This window comes from Carcharodon carcharias, assembly GCF_017639515.1.
Source record: "Carcharodon carcharias isolate sCarCar2 chromosome 27 unlocalized genomic scaffold, sCarCar2.pri SUPER_27_unloc_1, whole genome shotgun sequence".
Lineage (NCBI taxonomy): Eukaryota > Metazoa > Chordata > Chondrichthyes > Lamniformes > Lamnidae > Carcharodon > Carcharodon carcharias.
The window spans coordinates 4,251,324-4,278,493 of NW_024470624.1; the positions used below are offsets into that span (position 1 = coordinate 4,251,324).

The 27,170-nt window shown below is 44.1% G+C and overlaps 1 protein-coding gene and 1 long non-coding RNA gene across 3 annotated transcripts; one reads left to right on the forward strand and one right to left on the reverse strand.

The window, feature by feature from the left end:
• LOC121273766 (zinc finger protein 239-like) lies at positions 1-18,635 on the forward strand. 2 transcript variants are annotated; one of them, XM_041180932.1, is made up of 3 exons: positions 1-339; positions 1,349-2,391; positions 16,593-18,635. In XM_041180932.1, exons 2-3 carry the CDS (start codon positions 1,553-1,555, stop codon positions 17,788-17,790), a joined length of 2,037 nt encoding a protein of 678 aa, XP_041036866.1. In that variant the 5' UTR covers positions 1-339; positions 1,349-1,552; the 3' UTR covers positions 17,791-18,635. The 2 variants fall into 2 exon arrangements, with proteins under 2 accessions (XP_041036866.1, XP_041036865.1); XM_041180931.1 differs by lacking the exons at positions 1-339; positions 1,349-2,391 and adding an exon at positions 12,174-12,219 and having other exon boundaries at positions 16,256-18,635.
• Positions 9,872-12,067, reverse strand: LOC121273786. The gene is made up of 2 exons (XR_005942076.1): positions 11,762-12,067; positions 9,872-10,912 (listed from the first exon to the last, which is right to left on the reverse strand). It is a non-coding gene; the product is annotated as an uncharacterized LOC121273786 (long non-coding RNA).
• Positions 18,636-27,170: the final 8,535 nt, after the last annotated feature.

Sequence of the window (27,170 nt, forward strand, 5' to 3'; positions counted from 1 at the left end):
ATGCTGTGAGGGACGTTCCCAGCACCCAGTGTCCCATTGGGAGCAATACCACTGGTTACAGAGAGAAAATACTGCGGATTGGACAACAGCTCAGCGCGGCTGCCGGTCAAAGTCTACCCCACTTGGGCCCTGGTTCCGCTTCCTCATTGTCTTCGTGCGGTGGATTGACCAACGGGAAAGACTGGACTACCGGAAGGACTTTTCTGCTCCAGCCAATCAGCGCTTCTCCCATTGTCTGAATGCGGAAGTTTGGCAATGAGCTTGTTCACTTGCTGATCCTCTCTCTGAATGAGGGTTGAGCTTCACACAGACTAAAACTTCCTCCTGTGTCCAGCACCTGTGAGTAAAACACTTTTTCTTTTCTCCTCCTTTCCATTTCTTTTCTCATTCTGGGGGGAAATTGTTGACTTGCAGGAACTGAAGGGAAAGGAAGTGAATCCAGGGAGGGTGCAGACTCTGGAAAGGTTGGCCCAGGTCTCTCTCTCTCTCTTAAAGACATTGGCATCCTTTGCTCCCTAAGCTTGACACATTTATTTGTCTGGCTAAAAGGATGGTCTCTTTCCTAATGTTCATAATGAAAGAGGTGGTTTCCACAGGAGATGGCTGACATTGAAGGGGACAGTAAATTAACATAGGACAGAGATATGTCTGGTGTTATTATATTGTACATATTAGATATATTATTTATGGTTCTGTAATAAAGTATATTTTTTATTACAATACTGTAGCGTTGCTATATATTTCCAATCACAGAGTCATTACAGCACAGAAGGAGCCTATTCGGCAACTCGAGTCCATGCCCGACTCTCTGTAGAGCAATCCATTCAGTCCCATTCCCCCCATATACCCCCTTACCCTGCAAGTTTATTTCCTTCAAGTTCCCATCCCTATTTCATGTTGAAATCACTGATCATTTTTGCTTGCACCATTTTCATGTGCAGCGAATCGAATTCATGACACTGCCTAAGTAAAGTTCTTTCTCACATCCTCCTTGTATTTTGAATCAAGTAATACCGGACTGTAGATTACGCACATATTAAGACCGATAATTTATAACTAAAAATAAACATTAATGTGGCTGTCAGCATGAAGATTTTCAGGTCTCTGTTTCCTGGACAGGAAGTGGTGAGCATGGACCTGTCGACCAGCATGAAATGGTGCCTTCAGGAGAATTAGAAGGGCATATATTAAGTACAGCAGAGCGAGAATGGAGGGACAATGTGTGGGACGGAGATTTACAGATTTTGGGGAACAAGAGAGGAAAGAATGTTCCATAGAAACTAGAATTGTCTGTTCTGAGTTTCTATCCTGTGTTGACAGTGATGGCTTTTGTAAATTTCTTTTACAGGATATTAGAAGAGCAGGACTTACAGACAGAAATCTCAAACCAAACATCGCCTCATGATCTGACAAAGTCACTCAATTCTTTGGACCTGAATATCATAAGCTTTAAACATGGGAGAAATGTTTGTAAGTTCTATCCACTTCAGAAGATCTTAAGCATTAGTGTGACTGATCGTCGAACCTGGAGAGACACAAGGACACCCACACCATGGAGAAACGGTGGAAATGTGGGGACTGTGGGAAGGGATTCCGCTTTCCGTCTGAGCTGAAGATTCATCGATACACACATACTGGAGAGAAGCCATTCACCTGCTCTGAGTGTGGGAAGGGATTTGCTCTGTCATCCCACCTGCTGAGACACCAGCAAGTTCACACTGGGGAGAGGCCATTCACCTGCTCTGAATGTGGGAAGGGATTCACTCACTCATGGGATTTGCAGACACACCAGCGGGTTCATTCTGGGGAAAGGCCATTCACCTGCTCTGCGTGTGGTAAGGGATTCACTCAGTCAGCCCACCTGCTGAGACACAAGCGACTTCACACCGGGAAGAGGCCGTTCTCCTGCTCTGAGTGTGGGAAGGGACTCAGTCGGCTAGGCAGCCTGCAGACACACCAGCGGGTTCACACTGGGGAGAGGCCATTCACCTGCTCTGTGTGTGGGAAGGGCTTCTGTGATTCATCCAGCTTGCTGAAACACCAGCGATTTCACACCAGGGAGCGGTTGCTCACCTGCTCTGTGTGTGGGAAGGGATTCACTCAGTTATCCCACCTGCTGTCACACCAGCGAGTTCACACTGGAGAGAGGCCGTTTATCTGCACCGTGTGTGGGAAGGGATTCCGTGTGTCATTCACCCTGCAAATACACCAGCGAGTTCACAATGGGGAGAGGCCATTCACCTGTTCGGAGTGTGGGAAGGGATTCACTCAGTCATCCCACCTGCTGATACACCACCAAGTTCACACCGGGGAGAGACCGTTCATCTGCTCCGAGTGTGGGAAGGGATTCACTCAGTCCTCCAGCCTGCGGAGACACCAGAAAGTTCACAAGTGATTACAGATTTTGGATTTTGCTGTTATTGCTGCTGTTAATCTCATCCAGGACCACACAATGATTGCACAATGTTCAGCGCCATTCGGTGACTCCTCAGATACTGAAGCAGTCCATGTCCAAATGCAACAAGGCCTGGACAATATCCAGGCCAGAGCTGACAAGCGCCAGGCAATGACCATCTCCAACAAGAGAGAATCTAACCATCGCCTCTTGACATTCAATGACATTACCATCGCTGAATCTCCCACTATCAACATCCTTGGGGTTACCATTGACCAGAAACTGAACTGGACTAGCCAAATGAACATTGTGGCTCCCAGAGCAGATCAGAGGCTGGGAGTCCTGCAGCGAGTAAATTACCTCCTGACTCCCCAAAGCCTGTCCACGATCTACCCGGCACAAGTCAGGAGTGTGATGCAATAAACTCCACTTGCCTGGATAAGTGCATCTCCAACAACACTTAAGAAGCTTGACACCATCCAGGACAAAGCAGCCCACTTGATTGGCACCACATCCACAAACATTCACTCCCTCCACCACCAACAACAAACAATGGCAGCAAGTTGTACCATCTACAACACACACTGTAGGAACTCACCAAGGTTCCTTAGACAGCACCTTCCAAACCCACGACCGTTACCATATAGATGGACAAAGGCAGCAGACGCATGGGAACCTGGAAGTTCCCCTCCAAGCCACTCACAATCCTGACTTGGAAATATGTCACCGTTCCTTCACTGTCGCTGGGTCAAAATCCTGGAACTCCCTCCTTAACAGCACTGCAGGCGTATCTACACCACATGGACTGCAGCAGTTCAAGAAGGCAGCTCACCACCATCTTCTCAAGTGCAATAGGGATGGGCAATAGATGTTGAGCTGGTTCAATAAAAAAAAAATAAAAATTGGATTGGGACAATTAAGAGCTTGGGAGAAATAATACTGAGGGAGAACTGTCCACACGTTGGTCACGGGTAAGGAGAGAGCTGGAGAATCTTTTACATCGGGGCTTGATCTGTTGCTTGAAGCATATGACCTCATGTACAAGTAACCTAGAACTCACGGCGCTTCTTCAGGAGAAGACAAGATCGAGTAGGTGTTACCCCAGGTGGGGCCAGAACAGAACTGGAAAATAATGGAGTGAAATTGAGTGAGGGGTCGGAGAGCGAGTTCTCCTCCCCCTCAGGATGTGGACAGTAAGAATCCTGGGAGACCCCCTACTTCGGGTTTTCTTGCTAATTAGTGAACATTTAATTAAAACTATGATTGGCTGTGCATTTATTTTTAATTTGATTGTTACACTTCTCCTGTTTTTATTCCTGTTGTGATTACTCTCTGGGTGAGGATGGTTGACAGGTGACAGGATGGGAAATTGGGGTTTGGGTCTTCATTGACCAAATGTTTTATTGATCCAAAAGGTGTAAAAGGGGCCAAACTTCAGCAGAAATCTGGCAGAGCTGAGAACAGACGACTTGCTATGTGGGAGATGAACAGCTTCCACAGGAGAGAGAAAACAAGAGTGCATTGAATCCTAGAAAGCTCCTGGGTGTCAAGGCCACCATGTTTTCACTGCTTGGCATGGGAATGCTGACTCCCTGTACCGGGGACTGAGCATGGGAAGCCAATTGTTTGAGAGTTTGACGTGGCTTGGGTGGGTACAGATAGTTCAATGACGGGTTTTGTAATTGGTCTGTTCAAATGTTAGCTCGGCAATGATTGGGTTAAATCAGTCTCCATTGACTTTGTAATGTAAAAAAGTATCAGAAGGGATTCCCCGAGCACAGAGATTTGTAGAGGTTTTACGTATTGCATTGACTGGTGCCATGGCATCTGGGGCAGACCAGGGAGCATTTACGTGGAGATGGTGCTTCTACCCAGAGTGTAATGGTAATGTTGCTGCACTTGGATACTACTGCTCAGACATGAGCATGTGTTAGATCTTATTTATACTGAATAAAATCTAACCACTATCACCAATAAGGGTTATCACTGTGAATCATTTCAGAGTTTGGGAAAGGGGATAAAGGGTTAATTGACTCCCTGACCCCCATTTCCTAACATTGCTGTGTCAAAAATAAAATCTCATCTCCCCCTCAGGCTCCTTTGCCAATTACCTTAGAGGGACTCACTTTCTGTTAAAGAGCCTGCCAACCCCTCTCACCCACTTTCCCTAAAGTGCTGATATCTAATCATGAAAAGTCCAAAAAAATCATATGTTTTTATTGATAAAAGTTTATTAATGAAACAGAATGTGGTTAGTGAACAGGAAATTACTTGAGAATCAAAGACAACCAGAGTAAAAGGATGTGCACAATATTCTGGACCCAAATGGTTTCTCTTCAGCTCCTCTGTACCCTGTTCCCATGACTCTCCGCTTTGTACACAGGGGCACTGAACCCCTGGGGGTTGGGTCACCATCAGCCCCGGTCACCCCCTCCCGTGCCCTGATTGGTTGGAGGCCCATTTCCCAGTCAGTCCTCCAGCACCTTCCTGTCTCTCTGTCAGTGCGACGCCCATGGCAGTTTCCCAACTGGGGCGCAGGCCCCGTTATTCTCAGCTAAATTCAGCCCTCAGCTCCGTCACCTGGCTGTCCTTGACACGAGCAATAGAGAGACAGAAAGCTGCTGGAGGCTCTAATGGGAAGTGGAAACTTGTGGCTCTGAACCAACACTTCAACATTTGTCAGTCAAACACTTGTTATTTATACTATGGTTGTTATTATGAGATTTAGACACTGGAGGCAAAGGGTAACTTTCCATTTCTAACTATGTATTGTCTATAGTGTCAGCTGTGGCTCAGTGGGTAACACTGTCACCTCTGGGTCAAGAGGCTGTGGGTTCAAATCCCACACCAGGGACCTGAGGACAAAAATCAAAGCCAACATTCCCAGTGCCAGCACTGAGGGAGTGCTGCACTGTCAGTGTGCAACCTTCTTTCGAATGAGATGTTAAACTACCAGCCCTGTCTGCCCTCCCAGGTGGATGTTAAAGATCCCATGGACACTCTTTCAAAGTAGAGCAGGGGTGTTAGCCCCGGTATCCTGGTCAATATCCATCCCTCAATCAACATCACTAAAAACAGTCATGATCACATTGCTGATTGTGGGATCTTGCTGTGTGTAAATTGGCTGCTATGTTTCCTACATTACAACTGTGACTTCACCTCAACAGTACTTCATTGGCTGTAAAGCACTTTGGGATGTCCTGTGGTCGTGAAAGGTGCTATAGAAATGCAAGTCCTTGTTTAATTGTCAGCAAAGTTGGACACATTACACTGAGTCCCTCATCGAAATCATTCACAGAGATTGAGAGCTCATTTTGTGTATAAGCCTCCTGTTTGACACCTTTCCAAACGTTTTTTGAAAATCCAAACACACCACATCCAAGATGAGGAATTTTTTGTTTTAAAAATCAGAGCGAGTTGTGATTTGGAATTCACTGCCTGAAAACGCGCTTAAAGCAAATTCAACTGTATCTTTCAGAAGGGAATGGAACAGATTCTTGAAAGGAAAAGAAAATTGCAGGGCGATGGGGTTAATTAGACAGCTCTTTCAAAGAGCCGGCAGAAGCACAATGGGCCGAATGGTCTCCTCCTGTGCTCTATGAGTCTCATGCGCATTTAAAGGGAGGGGATCATCTTCAATTGTGGGTGACATATTAAAGAAAGCAGTGTCTCCTCTTTGTGTGTTTAGTTTAACACTTAAATCTCCGCTTAACATTCTCTGAAGTGGCAGATCGAATTTAATACAGAGAAGTGGGAGGTGATGGGATTTGGCAGAGGGGGTAGGGGGAGGAAGTATAGACTTAATGGCACAGTTCTAAAGAGTGAGCAGGGACAGAAGGACCTGGGGGTTCATGTGCAGAGATCATTGAAGCTGGCAGGACAGAGTGAGAGAGGAATTCGCAAAGCACATGGGATCTTGGGCTTCAGAAATAGAAGGATTGAGAACAAAAGCAGGGAAGCTTTGCTGAATCTTTATAAAGCTCTGGTTAGACCACAACTAGAGTATTGAGTCCAGTTCTGGTCACCACACTTTAGGAAGGATGTGAGGGTCCCTGAGAGGGCAGAGAGGAGATTTACCAGAATGGTTCCTGGGCTGAGGGATTTTAACCACAAGGTTAGGTTGGAGAAGCTGGAGTTGTACTTCTTGGAGCAAAGGAGATTGAGGGGAGATTTGATAGATGTGTACAAGATTCTGACAGGTTTAGGTAAGGTGGACAAAGAAAAGCAGTTCCCATTCGCTGATGGTACAAGGACAAGGGGGACATGGATTTAAGGTTTTGTAAGGAGATATATCTACATCATCGTTCCTTCACTGTAACTGGGTCAAAATCCTGGAACTCCCTCCCTAACTGCACTGTGGGTGTACCTACACCATGTGGACTGCAGTGGTTCAAGAAGGTAGCTCACCACCACCTTCTCAAGGGGCAATTAGGGAGGGGCAACAAGCGCTAGCCCAGCCAATGACACCCACACCCCATCAAAGAATGAAAATGAAACGATATGGGGGGATTTGAGGAGGAACGTCTTTACACAACGAGTGGTGATGACCTGGAACTCACTGTCTACGAGGTGAGTGGAAGCAGAGACAGTGAACGGTTTCAAAAGGAAACTGAATGGGTAGTTGTGGGAAATAAATTTTCAGGGCGACAGGGATAGAACAAGGAAATGGGACTGACTAGTTGCTCTTCAGTGAGCTGGCATTGACATGATGGGTTGAATGACTGATCTAACAAGAACAATTTCAGCTGCTCCAGTCTCTCCAACTAACTGAAGACGTTCATCCCTGGTGCCATTCTCGTAAATCTCCTCTGCACCCTCTCTAAGAACTTCACATCTTTCCTAAAGTGTGGGGCCCAGATATAGGGTTCCATTCTAGAGGGATAGAGTTGAAAAGCAGGGAGGTTATGTTCAACTTGTTTTGAACCATGGTTAGACTATACTGGGAGTACTGTCAACATTTGTGATCTCCATTTCGAAAAAGGAAATAGAGGCACTGGAGAAGGGGCAACAAAGATTCACAAGAATAATCCCAGAACTGAGAGCATTTATTCCTCAGGAAAGGCTGGGGCTGCTTTTCTCAAGAAAAGAGAAGACTGAAGGGTGACCTGATGGAAGTCTTTAAGATGATGAAGGGGTTCAATAATCTAATAGGGATTTCATGAGAAACCTCTTTACCCAGTGAGTGCTGTGAATGTGGAACTCGCTACCACAGCGAGTGGTTGAGGTGAACAGCATGAATACATTTAAGGGGAAGCTAGACATGTACATGAGGGAGAAAGGAATAGAAGGATATGCTGATGGGGAAGATGAAGAGGGGTGGGTGGAGGCTCATGTGGAGCATAAATACTGACAGAGACCAATTGAGCCGCCTGGCCTGGCCCTGTGCTGTAGACTCAATGGAACAGAGGCAAATGTATTTATTTTAGATCTACCTGTAGTGGTAGGAAAAACACTATTTACTATCCACGATAAAATAAATGTACTTCATCAGCTTTTGCAAAACTGTAGACCAGTTAGTTTAACGTCTGTCATTGGGAAATTGTTGGAATCCATTACTAAGGAAGTAGTAATGGGGCATTTGCAAAGTCAAAATGCAATCCATCAGAGTCAGCATGGTTTTATGAAGACTAAATCGTATTTGACTAATTTGCTAGAGTGTCTTTGAAGATGTGACAAGCAAAGTGGATAATGGGGATCCTGTAAATGTAGTATACCTGGACTTCCAGAAGGCCTTTGATAAGGTGACGCACAAAAGATTGATACACAAGATAAGATCACACGGAGTTGGGGGTAGGTAATACATTAGCTTGGATAGAGGATTGGCTAATCAACAGAAAGCAGAGAGTCAGGCTAAATGGGTCTTTTTCTGGGTGGCAAGCTATATCTAGTGGGGTGCCACAGGGTTCGGTCCTTGGGCCCCAACTATTTACAATCTATATTAATGACTTGGATTCAGGGATAGAAGGTACAATAACTAAATTTGCAGATGACACCAAAATAGGTGGGAAAGTAAGTTTCAATGAAGAAATAAGAAATTTACAAATGGATATGGACAGGTTAGGTGAATGGGCAAAAATTTGGCAGATGGAGTTTAACGTGGATAAGTGTGAGATTATCCATTTTGGTCGGAAGAATAAAAAGCTGACATTATTTAAATGGAGAGAAACTTCAGAATGCTTCAGTGCAGAGAGATCTGGGAGTCCTCGTGCATGAATCGCTGAAAGTTAGTATGCAGGTACAGCAGGTAATAAGGAAGGCAAATGGAAATTTGGCATTTATTGCTAAAGAAATAAAGTATAAAAATAGGGAAGTGTTTCATTTGTGCAAGGCATTGGTGAGACCTTACCTGGAGTACTGTGCACAGTTTTAGTCCCCTTACTTGAAGAAGGATGCAGTTGCACCGGAGGCGGTTCAGAGGAGGTTCACTAGATTGATTCCAGAGATGTGGGGCTTGTCTTATGAGGAGAGATTGAGCAGTTTAGGCCTATACTCACTAGAGTTTAGAAGGATGAGAGGAGATCTAATTGAGGTATATAAGATGCTAAAGGTGACAGACAAAGTAGTCATGGAGCGGATGTTTCTCCTTGTGGGGCATTCTAGAATGAGAGGCCATAGCTTTAGACTAAGGGGCAGTAGATTTAAATCAGGGTTGAGGAGGAATTACTTTTCTCAAAGGGTCGTGAATCTGTGGAATTCACTACCTCAGAGTGCAGTGGATGCCGGGACCCTGAATAAATTGAAGGAGGAGACAGACAGATTTTTAATTAGTAATGGGTTAAAAGATTATGGGGAGAGGGCGGGAACTTGGAGCTGAGGCTGAAATGAGATCAGCCATGAACATAATGAATGGCAGGGCAGGCTTGAGAGGCTGAATTGCCTACTCCTGCTCTTAGTTCTTATGTTTAGTGGAAATGTGCACTCCCAGGCTCAAAGAACATCAGCTACTGGAAGCAAAGTCACAAGACCAGTCAGTCCAGCAGAAAGAAACCCTCTGACCCTCCCAATTCACCAAGTGTCAGACTGAACATTATCAATACTTTATCAGTGTTGGCTGTTAGACTTCACCTCAGTGACACATTTGTGTAATTAATAAGGCCACATTATCAAATTGTACTGTATGTCAGCTTAATGATGAAAAGTCTTCAAGTGCCTGTCTCTTTAAGTTCCAGATACTGTAATGTAGCTTTAAGGAAAAAAAACTGTTGTTAAGGTCAGGAAGGGGTCAGAGCACCAGGTGTTCCAGGACACCCTGTTTAGATACAAGTTATGGTTCACAGTTAGAAGGGACTCCAAGCTGATTGGCTCAATTTGTTGTGGGGAAGCTAGGGACACTTTTCCAATTAATTCCAGGTTCTTATTGACTGAATTTAAATTGCATCATCTGCCAAGGTGAAATTCGAACCCACAACCCCAGACCATTACCCTGTGTCTCTGGATAACTAGTCGAGTGACAATACTGCTGAACCACTACATTCCTTAAATTGTGTGTCTAGCATCATAACTTTTAATGTAGTTTCCCAATCTACCACATGCAGCTTAGACTGGTACCTTTGTCGTTTCCTTCTGTCAGAAACACCCAGAAAAATTAAACAAAAGAACCTTCCAACCAGCACAGCCCATCTCCATGGCAACCTGGCATGTTCTGGAAAGTTCCAAACAGTTTCAAACTAAAAATATTTTCCATTCCAAACACCCTTTCATTCTGTAATTCATATGAAATATGAAACTAGATATTCGCAACAAGTCCCAAAGAGCATCAGCCACTGGAAGCAAAGTCATGAGACCGGCCAGTCCAGCAGAAAGAAACCCTCCGACCCTCCCACTTCACCAACTGTCAGAATGAACGTGGTTTAGTCCTGGATGTGATTAACAGCAGCAATAACAGCAAAATCCAAAATCTGTATTTAGTTGAAAAGTTTCTGATGTCTCCGCAGGCTGGATGACTCAGTGAATCTCTTTCCACACACGGAGCAGATGAATGGCCTCTCCCCGGTGTGAACTCGCTTGTGTGTCAGCAGGTTTGATGACTTGGTGAATCCCTTCCCACACACGGAGCAGATGAACGGCCTCTCCCCGGTGTGAATGCGTCGATGGGTGTCCAGTGCAGATGGGGATTTGAATCCCTTCCCACAGTCCCCACATTTCCACGGTTTCTCCATGGTGCGGGTATCCTTGTGTCTCTCCATGGCCGATGATCAGTTGAAGCTTCGTTCACACAGAGAACACGTGTACAGTTTCTCTCCGCCGTGAACGGTGATGTTTTTTCAGGCTGTGTAACTCTTTAAAGCTCTTTTCACAGTCAGTTCACTGGAACACTCTCACTTGGGTATGTGTGTCTCGGTGTTTTTCCAGTCACTTGATGTTTGAAATCTTATGAAGCAGACAGAACAGACAAACATTTCTCCCAGAGTCAAAGGCTGATGATATTCAGGTCTTGAGGAATTGAGTGACACTGTCAGATCTTGACATGAAGTTTGGTTTGAAATTTCGGTCTGTAAATCCTCCCCTCCTAATATCCTGTAAAAGGAATTTAAAAAAGCCATCACTATCGGTACAGGATAGAAATTCAGAACAGGCAATTCTAGTTTCTGTGGAACATTCTTTCCTCTCTCATTCCTCAAAAGTTGCAAATCCCCATCCCACGCAGTCTGCCTCCATTCTCACTCTGCTGTCCTTAATATACACCCTCCCAATTCTCCTGAAGGGGTTGATTCATGCTGATTCACAGATGCAACTCATTACTTCCTGTCCAAGATGTGAAAATCTTCATATAAGTATATTTCCTGATCAGAGAGACAGGGAAGATAATTTTTTTTTAGGCAGTGATTCTTCATGATCTGGAGCTCGCTGAATACGGGGGTGGTAGAAGTGGAGACAATTCATGATTTTAAAATGAAAGTGAATGGGCACTTGAACAAAATACAATTGCAGGGGAATGGGGATACAAAGGAAGAATGGGACTGACTGGGTTGCTCTACAGAGAGTCAACATGGACTCGAGTTGCCATATGGGCTCCTTCTGTGCTGTAATGACTCTAGCTCTGTTACTAAAGAACCATTACTAATATACACTAGACAAATCTCTGTTCTACATTAATTTATTGCCCCCTTAAATATCAGTCGTCTCCTGGGGAAACCACCCCTTTAATTGTGAACATTAGGAAAGGGACCATCCTTTTAGCCAGACAAATAAATGTGTGAACAAAGGATGTCAATGTCTTTAAGAGAGAGGGAGAGACCTGAGCCAACCTTTCCAGAATCTGCACCCTCCCTGGATTCACTTCCTTTCCCTTCAGTTCCTGCAAGTCAACAATTTACCCCCAGAATGAGAAAAGAAATGGAAAGGGGGAAACATTGATTTCCTCACAGATGTTGTCCAGAGGAGGAAGTTTTAGTCTGAAGCTCATTGTCCAACTTCCGCATTGTGACGTCCACAATGGAACCCTGCCTGAATCAGCCAATAGGAATCACTCTGCTCCGCGGTGACGTCATCGGGTTCCAGTCTGCAGGCCCGACGCGCGGACACAGGAGCCCCGCCACCATCCATTGTTCCCCCTCCCCCTCCCCCTCCTCGAGCCAAGGTTTCCAGGCAACCGGCTGACAGCTCCGGCCAGAGGGAGAAGCCGCTCAGAGAACTCGGGAGAGGGGAAACCGCGCATGTGCGGGGCAGAGAGCCGCCCCTTCCCGTCATGCTGAGAAGCCGACCAATAGGAAGAGTTGGAGGACCGGAAGGACTCTGTACCTCCAGCCAATCGGAGCGCGGGCTTTGTGTGAATGAAGATTGAGCTTCACACAGACGAAAACTTCCTCCTGTGTCCAACATCTGTGAGTTAAACACTTTCTTTTCTCCCCCTTTCCATATCTTTTCTCATTCTGGGGGTAAATTGTTGACTTGCAGGAACTGAAGGGAAAGGAAGTGAATCCAGGGAGGGTGCAGACTCTGGAAAGGTTGGCCCAGGTCTCTCTCTCTCTCTCTCTCTCTCTTAAAGACATTGACATCATTTGCTCCCTCAACTTGACACATTTATTTGTCTGGCTAAAAGGATGGTCTCTTTCCTAATGTTCATCATTAAAGGGGTGGTTTCCCCAGGAGATGGCTGACGTTTAAGGGGACAGTAAATTGATATCGGACAGAGATATAAAAACAAAAAAACTGCGGATGCTGGAAATCCAAAACAAAAACAGAATTACCTGGAAAAACTCAGCAGGTCTGGCAGCATCGGCGGAGAAGAAAAGAGTTGACGTTTCGAGTCCTCATGACCCTTCGACAGAACTTGAGTTCGAGTCCAAGAAAGAGTTGAAATATAAGGTTTAAGGTATGTGTTGGGGGGGGGGGGGGCGGAGAGATAGAGAGACAGAGAGGTGGAGGGGTGGGGGGTGTGGTTGTAGGGACAAACAAGCAGTGATAGAAGCAGATTATCAAAAGATGTCAACGACAATAGTACAATAGAACACATAGGTGTTAAAGTTAAAGTTGGTGATATTATCTAAACGAATGTGCTAATTAAGAATGGATGGTAGGGCACTCAAAGTATAGCTCTAGTGGGGTTTTTTTTTATAATGGAAATAGGTGGGAAAAGGAAAATCTTTATAATTTATTGGAAAAAAAAAGGAAGGGGGAAACAGAAAGGGGGTGGGGATGGGGGAGGGAGCTCCCTCCCCCATCCCCACCCCCTTTCTGTTTCCCCCTTCCTTTTTTTTTCCAATAAATTATAAAGATTTTCCTTTTCCCACCTATTTCCATTATAAAAAAAAAACCCACTAGAGCTATACTTTGAGTGCCCTACCATCCATTCTTAATTAGCACATTCGTTTAGATAATATCACCAACTTTAACTTTAACACCTATGTGTTCTATTGTACTATTGTCGTTGACATCTTTTGATAATCTGCTTCTATCACTGCTTGTTTGTCCCTACAACCACACCCCCCCCCTCCACCTCTCTGTCTCTCTATCTCTCTGCCCCACACACACACCTTAAACCTTATATTTCAACTCTTTCTTGGACTCGAACTCAAGTTCTGTCGAAGGGTCATGAGGACTCGAAACGTCAACTCTATTCTTCTCCGCCGATGCTGCCAGACCTGCTGAGTTTTTCCAGGTAATTCTGTTTTTGTTTCGGACAGAGATATGTCTGGTGTTGTTATATGGTACATATTAGATATATCATTTATGGTTCTGTAATTAAGTTTATTTATTATTAAATCTAGTCTTGTTATATATATATATATATATACACGTAGATACGTTATGTATTTTGAGTCACAGAGTCATTACAGCACAGAAGGAGCCCATTCGGTAACTCAAATCCATGCTGACTCCCTGGAGCAATCCTGTCTGTCCCATTCCCCCTCTATACTCCCGTTCCCCCGCCAGTTTATTTCCGTCAAGTGATCAGCCAATTTAATTTTGAAATTATTGATTGTCTCCATTTCCACCATCCTCAGAGGTAGCAAGTTCCAGGACATGACCACCTGCTGCTGAAATAAAGTTCTTCCTCATATCCCACTCATATCCCTGTTGAAATAATCCTCTGCTGTATGTTACACTTAGCCCATTATTATAGGCACTGACAGATATTTAAGGCTTGCAGCCTGGATGATGATTTTCAATGCTGCAAAGGTTAGTGGTGGGCCAGAGGTTTGGAAAAATCTTAGACACCAGCAAAGCATCATGAACAAAAAGAGAGAGAGAGAAACTGAAGTATGACTGAAAACTAGCAAGAAATATGAAGTAGACAGTAAAAGCTTCCAGAAGTATATAACAAGGGAAAGAGTAGTGAAAGCAAGTCTTGATCCCCTAGAGGGTGACACTGGAAAATTAATAATGGCAAAGATGGAAATGGCAGAGGCTTTGAACAAGAATTTTGAATCCGTCTTCACAGTAGAAGACACTAAAAAAATCCCAAGAATAGTAAAAAATCAGGGGACCAAAGGAAAGAAGAAATTTAAAACAATCACGATCTCTAGAACAAAAGTCCCAGGAAAACTAATGGGATTAACGGCTGACAGGTCTCCAGGACCTGATGGCCTGTTTCCTCAGGTCTTAAGGGAGGTGTCTGCAGAGACAGTGGATACATTGTTTGTCAGCTTTGAAAATTCCCAAGATTCTGGAACGGTCCCAGCGGATTGGAAAACCACAAACGTAACACAACCATTCGAGGGAGGAGGGAGACAGAAAGCAGGAAACTATAGGCCAGTCAGTCTAACGTCTATCATTAGGGAACCAGTAGATGTCACATATTTGGATTTTCAAAAGTAATTCGCACAAGATAAGAGCTCATGGTGTTGGGGGTGATACATTAGCATGGATAGAGGATTGGCTAACTAACAGGAAGCAGAGAATCGGGGTAAATGGGTCACTTTGAGGTTAGCAATGTGTAAGCAGTGAAGTCCTGCAGGGATCAATACTGGGGCCTCAACTATTTACAATCCATATTAATGACTTGAATGAAGGAACTGACTGTATTGTAGCCAAAATTGCTCATGATACAATGATAGGTAGGAAAGCAAGTTGTGAGGAGGATACAAAGAGTCCACAAAGATATCGCAATAGGTGAAGTGAGTGGGTGTAAAATTGGCAGATGGAGTATAATGTGTGAAATGTGAGATTATCTACTTTGGCAGGAAGAATAGAAAAGTAGAATATTATTGAAATGGAGAGAGGCTGCAGAATGCTGCAGTACAGAGGAATCTGGGTGTCCTTGTACATGAATCACAAGATGTCAGTCTGCAGGTACATCAAGTAATGAGGAAGGCAATTGGAATGTCGGCCTTTATTGCAAGGGGGATGGAGTATAAAAGTCGGGAAGTCTTACTGCAGCTGTACAGGGCATTGGTGAGACTACACCTAGAGTACTATGTACAGTTCTGGGCTCCTTCTTTAAGGAGGGATAAACTTGCATTGGAAGCAGTTCAGAGAAGGTTCACTCAGCTAATTCCTGAGATGAAGGGGTTGTCTTATGAGGAAACATTGAGCAGGTTGGGCCTAGACAAATTGGAGTTGAGAAGAATGAGAGGTGATCTTATTGAAACATGTCGGATTCTGAGGCAGCTTGATAGGGTAGATGCTGGGAGGATGTTTCCACTCATGGGAGAGTTTAGAAATAGGGACGCAGTTTAAAAATAAGGTGTCTCCCATTGAAGACGGAGATGAGGAGGAATTTCTTCCCTCAGATGGTCGTTCCCACATTCAGAGGGAATGGCCTCTCACCGGAGTGAACTCGCTGGTGTCTCAGCATGTTCGAATTCTCATTCACAGGGACTAGTGGAGGTTGAGTCATTGAATATATTCAAGGATGAGTTAGACCGATTTTTGATTGACAAGGGAGTCAAGGGGTTATGGGGACAGGCAGAAAAATGGAGTTAAAGGTAAGATGAGGAGGAATTTCTTCACTTAGAGGTTGATGAAGCTTTGGAATTCTCAACTCCAGAGGACTGTGGAGGCTCAATCATTAAATATATTCAAGGCAGAAATTGATAGGTTTTAGATATGAAGGGATATTGGGGATAGTGCAGGAAAATGGTGCCGAGGTAGATCAGCCATGATCTCATAGAATGGCCAAGCAGGCTCGATGGACCGAATAGCCTACTTGTGCTCCTATTTCCTATGATCTCTTTGTCCTAGACAGGAAGCAGCGAATGTGGATCTGTCGATCAGCATGAATCATCACCTTCAGGAGAGTTGGGAGAATGTATATTAGGTACAGCAGAGTGAGAACAGAGGGAGAATGTGTGGGACAGAGATTTACAGCTTTTGGGGGAACGAGGGCGTGAAGAATGTTCCATAGAAACGAGAATTGTCTGTTCTCAATTTCTCTCCTGTACTGACAGTGACGACTGTTGTGAATTCCTTTTACAGGATATTAAAAGGGGAAGATTTACAGACAGAAATCTCAAACCAAAGATCAAATTCTCAAAGAGTTGCTGGATTTATCGGGACCAGAATATGATCAGCCTTTGAATCTAGAAGGAGAAATGTTTGTCTGTTCTGTCTCCTTCAAAAGATTTTAAACATCAGTGTGACTGGAAAAGGCCCGAGTCACACACACCCGAGTGAGAGTGTTTCCAGTGCACTGACTGTGGAAAGAGCATAAACCAGTTACACAGCCTGAAAATACATCACCATTCACAGCAGAGAGACTGTACACATGTTCTCTGTGTGATCAAGACTTCAACAGATCGTTGAACCTGGAGAGACACAAGGACACACGCACCATGGAGAAACCGTGGAAATGTGGGGACTGTGGGAAGGGTTTCAAATCCCCGTCTGAGCTGGAAACTCATCGACGCAGTCACACCGGGGAGAGGCCATTCACCTGCTCTGAGTGTGGGAAGGGATTCGCTCGGTTATACCACCTGCAGATACACCAGCGAGTTCACACTGGGGAGAGGCCATTCACCTGTTCTCAGTGTGGAAAGGGATTCACTGATTCATCCAACCTGTACAGGCACCAGCAATTTCACACCGGAGAGAGACCATTCACCTGCTCACAGTGTGGGAAGGGCTTCAGGAATTCATCTGCCCTGCTGACACACCAGCGAGTTCACACTGGGGAGAGGCCATTCTCCTGCTCAGAGTGTGGGAAGGGGTTCAGTCGGTTATGCAGACTGCAGTCACATGAACGGGTTCACACCGGGGAGAGGCCATTCACCTGCCCCGAGTGTGGAAAGCAATTTATTCAGTTATCCCACCTGCTGATACACCAGCGAATTCACACTGGGGAGAGGCTGTTCACCTGCTCTGAGTGTGGGAAGGGATTTACTCAATTATCCCACCTGCAGATGCACCAGCGAGTTCACACTGGGGAGAGGCCATTCACCTGCCCTGAATGTGGGAAAGGATTCACTCAGGTATCCCACCTGCGGACACACCAGCAAATTCACAATGGGGAGAGGCCGTTCAGTTGTTCTGAGTGTGGGAAGGGATTCACTCGGTTATCTAAATTGCAGGTACACCAGCAGGTTCACACTGGGGAGAGGCCGTTCATCTGCTCTGAGTGCGGGAAGGGATTCACTGCATCATCCACCCTGCTGATACACCAGCGAGTTCACACTGGCGAGAGGCCGTTCACTTGCTCAGAGTGTGGGAAGGGATTCACTCAGTTATTCACGCTACAGGAACATGAGCGAGTTCACACCGGGGAGAGGCCGTTCACCTGCTCTCAGTGTGGGAAGGGATTTACTCAGCTGTCCAACATGCTGAGACACCAGCGAGTTCACTCCGGGGAAAGGCCGTTCACCTGCTCTGAGTGTGGGAAGGGCTTCACTGAGAAATCCAGCCTGCAGAGACACCAACGCGTTCACACCGGGGAGAGGCCATTCACCTGCTCTGAGTGTGGGAAAGGATTCACTCAGTTATCCGACCTGTTGAGGCACCAGCGAGTTCATAAATGATTCCAGGGGTTGGATTCTGCTATTATTGCTGCTGTTAATCACATTCAGGACTGAACCATGTTCATTCTGACACTCGGTGAAGTGGGCTGTTGGAGGGTTTCTTTCTGCTAGACTGGCTGGCCTAACGACTTTGCCCCCAGTGGGCTGATGTTCAGAATACCAAATTTCATATTTCACAAGGGTCACAGAATGAAAAAGTATTCGGAAGTTAAAAGATATTTAGTTTGTATTTCTTTTTGGAACCACCCAAAGCATGCCAGGTTGCCATGGAGATGGGCTGTGCTGGTTAGATGGTTCTTTTGTATCCTTTATCTAGGTGTTTCTCACAGAAGAAAACTATCACAGTTTGAGGGTCAAGTTGGCTGTGGTAGATTGGGAAACTACATGAAAATCAATAATGGTAGATAGGCAATAGCTAGCATTGAAGGAATTATAACATATTTACAACAAATATAGATTCCTTTCAGGAACAAAAACCCAACAGGAAAAGTGATGCAACTATGGCCAAGAAGAGAAGTTGAAGATTGCATCAGATCAAAGGAAAAGGCTCATAAAGTGGCCAAAAAAAGTAGTAAGCCTGAGGATTGGAGCATGTTTTGAATTGAGCTTTTTTTGAATTCAGCAAAGGAGGACCAAGAAGCTGAGTTCTAAAGACTCACTACCTTCTGAGAGAAAAATGCTCTCCTCTGTCTTCAAGGGGCGACCCATTACTTTTAAATTGTGACCCCAATTTCCAGATTCTCCCTCAAGAGGAAACATCCTCTCCACATCCACCCTGCCGAGGCCCTTCAGCATCTTGTATGTTTCAATCAAGTCACCTCTTACTCTTCTAAACTCCAGCGGATACAAGTCCAGCCTGTCCAACCTTTCCTTATAAGACAACCCGCCCATTCCAGGTATTAGTCTAGTAAACCTTCTCTGAACTGCTTCCAACACATTTACATCCTCCTTAAATAAGGAGACCCATACTGTACACTATACTCCAGATGTGGTCTCACCAATGCCCTGTATAACTGAAGCATAACCTTCCTACTTCTAATAATAACATTCTGTTAGCTTTCCTAATTACTTGATTTGCCTGAATAATTAGCTTTTGTGATTCATGCACAAGGACACCCAGATCCCTCTGCATCTCAGAGCTCTGCAATCTCTCACCATTTCAATAATATGCTTCTTTTTTATTTTCCCTGCCAAAATTGACAATTTCACATTTTCTGACATTACGCTCCATTTGCCAGATGTTTGCCCACTCACTTAGCATGCCTATATCCTTTTGTAGTCTCCTTATGTCCTCTTCACAACTTACTTTCCTACCTATCTTTGTGTCATCAGCAAATTTAGCAACCATCCCTTCGGTCCCTTCATCCGAATCATTTATATCAATTGGAAAAAGTTGAGGTCCCAGCACTGATCACTGTGACACACACTCTTTACATCTTGCCAACCAAAAAATGACCCATTTATGCCTACTCTATACCCTGTTAGCTAGCCAATCTTCCATCCATGCCAATATGTTACCCCCTACACAATGAGCTTTAATTTTCCACAATAACCTTTGATGTGGCACTTCATCAAATGCCTTCTGGAAATCTAAGTTAGTATTCCACCGGTTTCCCTTTATCCATAGCGCATGTTACTTCTTCAAAGAACTCCAATAGGTTGGTTAAACATGATTTCCCTCTCACAAAACCATGTTGACTCTGCCTGATTACCCTGAATTTATCTACGTGCCCTGTTATAATGTCTTTAATAATAGCTTCTCACATTTTCCCTCTGGCTTACTGGCCTGCTTTCTGTCTCCCTTTTTGAATGAAGGAGTTACACTCACTATTTTCCAATCTAACAGAACCTTCCTGAATCTAGGAAATTTTGGAAAATTTCAACCCACGCATCAACTATCTCACTAGCCACTTCTTTTAAGACCCTAGGATGAAGTCCATCAGGAGCTGGGTTCTTGTCATCCTGCAGCTCCAACAAATTTGCTCAGTACCACTTCTGTGGTGATTGTAATTTTCCTGAGTTCCTCCCTTCCTTCCATTTCCTGATTTACAGCTATTTCTGGGATGTTATTTGTACCCCCTGTAGTGAAGACTGATGGAAAATACCTGTTCAATTCATTTGCCATCTCCTTATTTTCCATTATTAATCCCCCAGACTCACTTTCTATAACATCAATGCTCACTTTGTTAACTCTTTTCTGCTTTAAACATCTAGAGAAACTCTGTTTTTCTACTTCCAGCTAGCTTTTTCTCATACTCTACTTTTTCCCTCCTTATTAATCTTTTAGTCTGTCTTTGCTTTTTTTATACTCTGTCCAATCTTCTGCTCTGCCAGCCATCGTTGTGCAATTATATGCTTTTTCTGTAAGTTTGATACGATGTTTAACTTTTATAGTTAACCACAGATTGTGCATCGTCCCCTTGGAATTTTTCTTTCTTATTGGAATGCATCTATTCTGTATAGTCTGAAATATCCCCTTCAATGTTTGTCACTGCATCTCTACTGACCTTTCCCATAACCTAATTTGTCAGGTCACTTTAGCTAGCTCTGTTTTCATGCCCTCATAATTGTCCTTCTTTAAGTTTCAAATATTAGTCTTTGACCCACACTTCTCTCCCTCAAACTGAATGTAAAATTCAATCATATTGTGATTGCTGCAACCTCAGGGCGCCATCACTATGAGGTCATTAATTAATCTTATCTAATTGCACAATACCAGGTCTAGTATAGCCTGCCCTTTGATTGGATCCAGAACGTGCTGTTCTAAGAAACTATCCTGAAAACATTCTATGAATTTCCCATCTAGGCTACTTTTGCTCATCTGATTTTTCCAGTCTATATGTAGATTAAAATCCCCCATATTTATTGTCGTACCTTTCTGACACGTTCCCATTATTTCTTCCTTTCTACTCCATCCTACCATGTGGTTACTGTTAGATGTCCTGTACACCACTCCCACATGTGACTTCTTCCCTTTATCATTGCTCATCTCTACCAAAACTGCTTCTACATTCTGGTTCCCTGAAATTGGCCGTCACTCTCTATTGTGTTAATGCCATCATTAATTAACAGTGCCACCCCTCCACCTTTTCCAAGCTTCCTGTCCTCCCTAAATGCCTTGCACCCTTCAATATTCTGTTCGACTCCAAAGTCCCAGGAAGGTATTGAAAATGTAAGATTTTGTTAATGGCTATATTTAATTGTGTATTTAATTTCAAGATAGAATGGAGTTGGGAGTCTGAAAGATAACAAATTGGCATGTCTACCTGGATCCAAGGCCTATGTGATTCACACTGCCATGGAGATGGGGTCTGATAGGGGAAAGATCCACAGGAAGCCATTGTAGGATCAGATTGGCAAGTTCTCCTAAAAGGCATCCCTGAATTTCACAGACACATCAGTCTGCCAGGGTCCAAGAAAGAGAGAGCTGATAGAAATGGCATGTCTCTGTTTCACCACATGGGACCTTGTGCTCAGATTGAAAAACCTAATTAATGAGGATTTAAAACAAGACTGGAAGATTTGCCTTGCTTGAGTTAGAGGGAGAACCCAGGAGATCCTTCAGTGTGAAAGACGGTTCTGGGGTTAAAGGTTGCCAGGCTGGGAAAGGAAAAGAATGGAAGTAAACACTTGGGAGCAAATAATCACTCTGGGCAGGTTCCAGGAGAACGAAGTGTCTACTTAAGGAACAGAATAAAGTATAACCGTGGAGTGGGATTTTTAATTGTGTTAAAAGTAAAATAGCAAAGTTATGTTTGCTTGTTTAAAGTGTATGTTGCCGACAAATATTGTGTTTATTCGTTGTTGCTTCTAGTTTGTTTGCTGCAGTAAAAGTCATAAAACTTGAAGTTTTGTCATGTGATCCTTTAATTAGTTCACTGTGAATTTGAATTTTTTTTAAAAAATTGCTGGTGACAGTGACAGCCAGGCGATGGAGCTGAGGGCTGAATTTAGCTGAGAATAACGGGGCCTGTGCCCCAGTTGGGAAACTGCCATGGGCATCACACTAATAGAGAGACAGGAAGGTGCTGGAGGACTGACTGGGAAATGGGCCTTCAACCAATTGGGCCTGGGAAGCGGTGACAGGGGTTGATGGTGACGACCCCCAGGATTCAGTGGACCTGTGTCCAAAGCGGGGAGTCAGAGGAACAAGGTACAGAGGAGCTGAAGACAAACCATTTGGTCCCGACTATTGTGCACATCCTTTGACTTTGGTTCTTTTTGATCCTCGAGTAATTTTCTGTTTGTTTTGTTCCCCATGTTCCATTTGATGAATAAACTTTATCAGTAAAAATATTTGATTTTTCCAGACTTTTCCTCATAAAATTTATGCACTTTAGGGAAGGTGGGTGAGAGGGGTTGGCAGGCTCTTTAACAGAAAGTTGAGTCCCTCTAAGGTAATTGGCAAAGGAGCTAGAGGGGGAGATGAGGTTTTATTTTTCTGTTGACACACAATGTTAGAAAATAAGTTCAGAGAGTCCATCGTGATTCACTAATTTATCTAAGTTCTTTGAGGAAGTAACAAGAAATGTGGATAAAAGGGAACCTGTAGATGTGGTTTACTTAGATTTCCAGAGGTCATTTCACAAGGTGTCACAGCAAAGGTTACTACACAAAATAAGAACTGGTGGTGGAGGGGGTAACATATTCGCACATATAGAGGATTGGTTAGCTAACAGGAAACAGAGAGTAGGCATAAATAGGTCATTTTCGGGTTGGTAAGATGTGACAAGTGGAGTGCCATAGGAGATCAGTGCTGGGCCCTCAACCTTTACCAATCTATATCAATGTCTTGGATGATGGGACTGAATGTATGGTGGTTAAATTTGCTGATCACACAAATACGTAGGAAAATAAATTGTGAAGCGGACTTCAGGAGTTTGCAAAGTGATATAGATATGTTAAGAGACTGAGCAGAAATTTGGTTGATTGGTTATAATGTGGGAAAATGTGAACTTGTCCACTTTGGCAGGAAGAATTAAAAAAACAGCATATTATTAAAATGGAGAGAGATTGCAGAACTCTGAGGTACAGAGGGATCTGAGTGTCCTGGTACATGAGCCACAAAAAGTTAGTCTGCAGGTACAACAAGTGATTGGAAGGTAAATGGCATTTTCATGTTTATTGCAAGGGAGATGGAAAATGAAAGTAGGGATGTTTTCCTGCAGCTGTACAGGGCCTTGGCGAGACCACATCTGGAAACCTGTGTACAATTTTGGTCTCCTTATTCAAGAAATGACATAATTGCATTCGCAGCAGTTCAGAGAAGGTTCACTCGCCTGATTTCTGGAATGAGGAGGTTATCCTGAGGAAAGGTTGGACAGGTTATGCCTGTCTTTGTAGAACATAGGAGCAGGAGAAGGGCATTCAGCCCTGCAAGCCTGCTCCACAGTTCAATATGATCATGCCTGATCCTCGATCCCAACGCTGTACTCCCGTGCTTTCCCCATACCCCTTAACACCCTTAAAGTCCAGAAATCTACGTATTTCCTTCTTTGATATAGTCAGTGACTTGGCCTCCACAGCCTCTGTGGTAGAGACTTCCATAGGTTCACCCACCCTCTGAGTGAAGAAGTTTCTCCTCATCTCTGTCCTTAATGGTCTACCCCACTGGAGTTCAGAAGAATAAGAGGTGATCTCATTGCAACTTATAAGATCCTGAGCGGACTTGACAGGGTGGATGCTGAAAAGATGTTTCCCCTTGTGGGAGAGACTAGACATAAGGAACACAGTTTAAACATAAGGGGGTCTCCCATTTAGGACAGAGATGAGAATTTTTTTCTCTCAGGGGGTTGCGGGTCGGTGGAACTCCCTTCCCCAGAGAGTGGTGGAGGCCAGGTCACTGAATAGTTTTAAGGCTGAGTTTGATAGATTCTTGATTGATGAGGGAGTGAGGGGTGTAGGGTGTAGGAAGGAAAGTGGATTGAGGCCACAATCAGGTTAGCCATGATCGTATTGAATGGACAGACAGGCTCGAGGGGGCCGCATGGCTCCTAATTTGTATGTATTAACCCTTCATCCCCTTTCCCAAACTCTGAATTGATTCACAATGATAACCCTTATTGGTGACAGTAGTTAGATTTTATTCAGTATAAATAAGACCTGACACATGCTCATGTCTGAGCAGTAGTATCAAAGGGCAGCAGCATTACCATTACACTCTGGGTAGAAGCACCAGCTCCACGTAAATGCTCCCAGGTCTGCCCTAGATGCCATGGCACCAGTCAATGCAATATGTAAAACCTCTACAAATCTCTGGGCTCGGGGAATCCCTTCTGATACTTTTTTACATCACAAAGTCTATGGAGACTGATTTAACCCAATCATTGCCGAGCTAACATTTGAACGGACCAATTACAAAACCTGTCATTGAACCATCTGTACCTGCCCAAGCCACGTCAAACTCTCAAACAATTGGCTTCCCATGCTCCGACCCCGGTACAGGGAGTCAGCATTCCCATGCCAAGCTGTGAAAACATGGTGGCCTTGACACCCAGGTGTCGTCTAGGATTTAAGGCACTCTTGTTTTTTATGTCCTCTGGGAGCTGTTCATCTCCCTGTTCCCACATAGCAAGTCGTCTGTTCTGAGCTCTGCCAGATTTCTGCTAAAGTTTGGCCCCTTTTAGACCTTTCAGAACAATAAAACATTTGGTCAATGAAGACCCAAACCACAATTTCCCATCGTGTCACCTGTCAACCATCCTCACCCAGAGAGTAATCACAACAGGAATAAAAACGGGAGAAGTGTAACAATCAAATTTAAAATAAATGCACAGCCTGTCATAGGTTTTAATTAAATGTTCACTAATTAGCAAGAAAACCTGAAGTAGGTGGTCCCCCAGGATTCTTACAGTTCACATCTTGATGGGGAGGAGAACTCTCTCTCTGACCCCTCACTCAATTTCACTACATTATTTTCCAGTTCTGTTCTGGCCCCGCCTGGGGTAACATCTACTCGATCTTTTCTCCTGAAGGAGCACCGTGAGTTCTAGGTTACTCATACATAAGGACATATGCTACAAGCAACAGATCAAGCACGGATGTAAAAGATTCTCCAGCTCTCTCCTTACCCCTGTCCAACTTGTGGACAGTTCTCACTCAGTATTATGTCTCCTAAGCCCTTAATTGTCCTAATCCAAATGTTTATCTCTGCTATTTCAATTTTACTCATTTTGTGACCATGACCAGTGTGTTTAATACTATACTGATTGTTTTAAAGTCAGTTTCTCTCTGGAGTATGTGTCAATACCTTGATAATGTCAAAATATTGTCTCATTCTCCTGGTCACATTAACCATTTCATGTCATGCTGTTTGTTCAGTAGCTGCACATGTTTGGGACCCAGTCTTAAGTCCACTTCACCATGAATTTACGCGTGCTATTGTCTTCACATGTAATAAATCACCTCTGCACACTCATACCGGTATCACAATGTCAGTATCACATATTCTGAACTTTCAGGTGCTCTTATCAAAAGATCAAAGTGAGTGTCTGTCTTTGCTTATCTCCCCCTGTTATCGTCCTGATATTTCAGGTGGTGGCCAGACTATCAAATGTGGTTTTCTTTCAAACAAAATTCATAGGTAAGGATGTAAATATCTCCCAGAGAAATCTATCAACTTGTTCATCTCATCTACACCTCCCTGAATTTCACTAGAATGTAGGTGGATATCAGATTGATACATTCCACTGATCACCCGGGTGAGTTACTCCAATTCCTTTCCTGTCCAATACAATACATTCATCACATCTTTAAAACAGAAATCAAACATTCCCAATTGATTTCAGACATTAACACATTTTGTTTGCTCTTTATTGTAGACATCAGATTGGGATTGTTCTCCTTGGAGCAAAGGAGGTTGAGGGGAGATTTGGTAGAGGTGCACAAGATTATGACAGGTTTAGATAAGGAGGACAAAGAAAAGCTGTTCCCATCAGTTGATGGTACAGAGATGAGAGGGACACAGATTTAAGGTTTTGGGCAGGAGATGCAGGGGGGATGTGAGGAGGAATATTTTCACACAGCGAGTGGTAATGACCTGGAACTGGCTGCCAATGAGCTGGGTGGAAGCAGAGACGATGAACAATTTAAAAAGGCAATTGGATGGGCATTTGAAGGGAAATATGGATTTGATGGGCTGAATGGTCTACTTGTACGTCCTAATGACTCCATGATCCAAAGAGAAAAATTTCAGTTGCACCAGTGCGTCCAACTAACTGAAGTCTCTCATTCCTGGTGCCATTCTCGTAAATCTCCTCTGCATCCTCTCTAAGAACTTCACACCTTTCCTAAAGTGTGGGGCCTAGATATAGGGTTCCATTCGAGAGGAATAGAGTTGAAAAGCAGGGAGGTTATGCTCAACTTGTTTCGAACCATGGTTAGACTACACTGGGAGTACTGTCAACATTTGTGATCTCCATTTAGAAAAAGGAAATAGAGGCACTGGAGAAGGTGCAACAAAGATTCACAAGAATAATACCAGAACTGAGAGCATTTAACACTCAGGAAAGGCTGGGGCTGCTTTTCTCAAGAAAAGAGAAGACTGAAGGGTGACCTGATGGAAATCTTTAAGATGATGAAGGGGTTCAATATTCCAATAAGGATTTCATGAGAAACCTCTTTACCCAGTGAGTAGTGAGAACATGGAACTCGCTACCACAGCGAGTGGTTGGGGTGAATAGCATGAATACATTTAAGGCGAAGCTAGATACATACATGAGGGAGAAAGGAATAGAAGGATATGCTGATGGGGGGAGATGAAGAGAGGTGGGTGGAGGCTCATGAGGAGCATAAATATTGACAGAGACCAATTGAACCGACTGGCCTGGCCCTGTGCTGTAGTCTCAATGGAACAGAGACAAATGTATTTATTTTAGATTTACCTGTAGTGGTAGGAAAAACACTATTTACTATCCAGGATAAAACAATGTCCTTCATCAGCTTTTGTGGATCATTTCAGTGGAAATGTTCACTCCCAGGCTCAAAGAGCATCAGCCCACTGGAAGCAAAATCGATTAAATGCCTTGCCACACTCAGAACAGCTGAACTGTTCTCCGGTGTGAACTCGCTTGTGTTTCTGCAGATTGGATGAATTAGTAAATCCCTTCTCACACTCAGAGCAGGTGTACAGTCTTTCCCCAGTGTGAACTCGCTGTTCTCGTGTGTCTGCAAGTGGGATAACAGAGTGAATGCCTTCCCAAACTCAGGGCAGGTGAATGGCCGCTGCCCGCTGTGAACTTGCTAGTGTGTCTGCAAGTTGGATGAATCACTGAATCCCTTCCCACACTCAGGGCAGGTAAATGGCCTCTCCCTGGTGTGACTGTGTTGATGAATCTGCAGCTCAGATTCCCACAGTCCCTACATTTCCATGGTTTCTTCAT

Bases quoted from the DNA above. Each gene is read 5' to 3' on its own strand.
- LOC121273766 (XM_041180932.1), top strand. From the start codon at position 1,553: ATGGAGAAACGGTGGAAATGTGGGGACTGTGGGAAGGGATTCCGCTTT. The intron at 2,392-16,592 runs GTGATTACAGAT...GAACCTGGAGAG, and splicing joins AGACACCAGAAAGTTCACAA to ACACAAGGACACACGCACCA.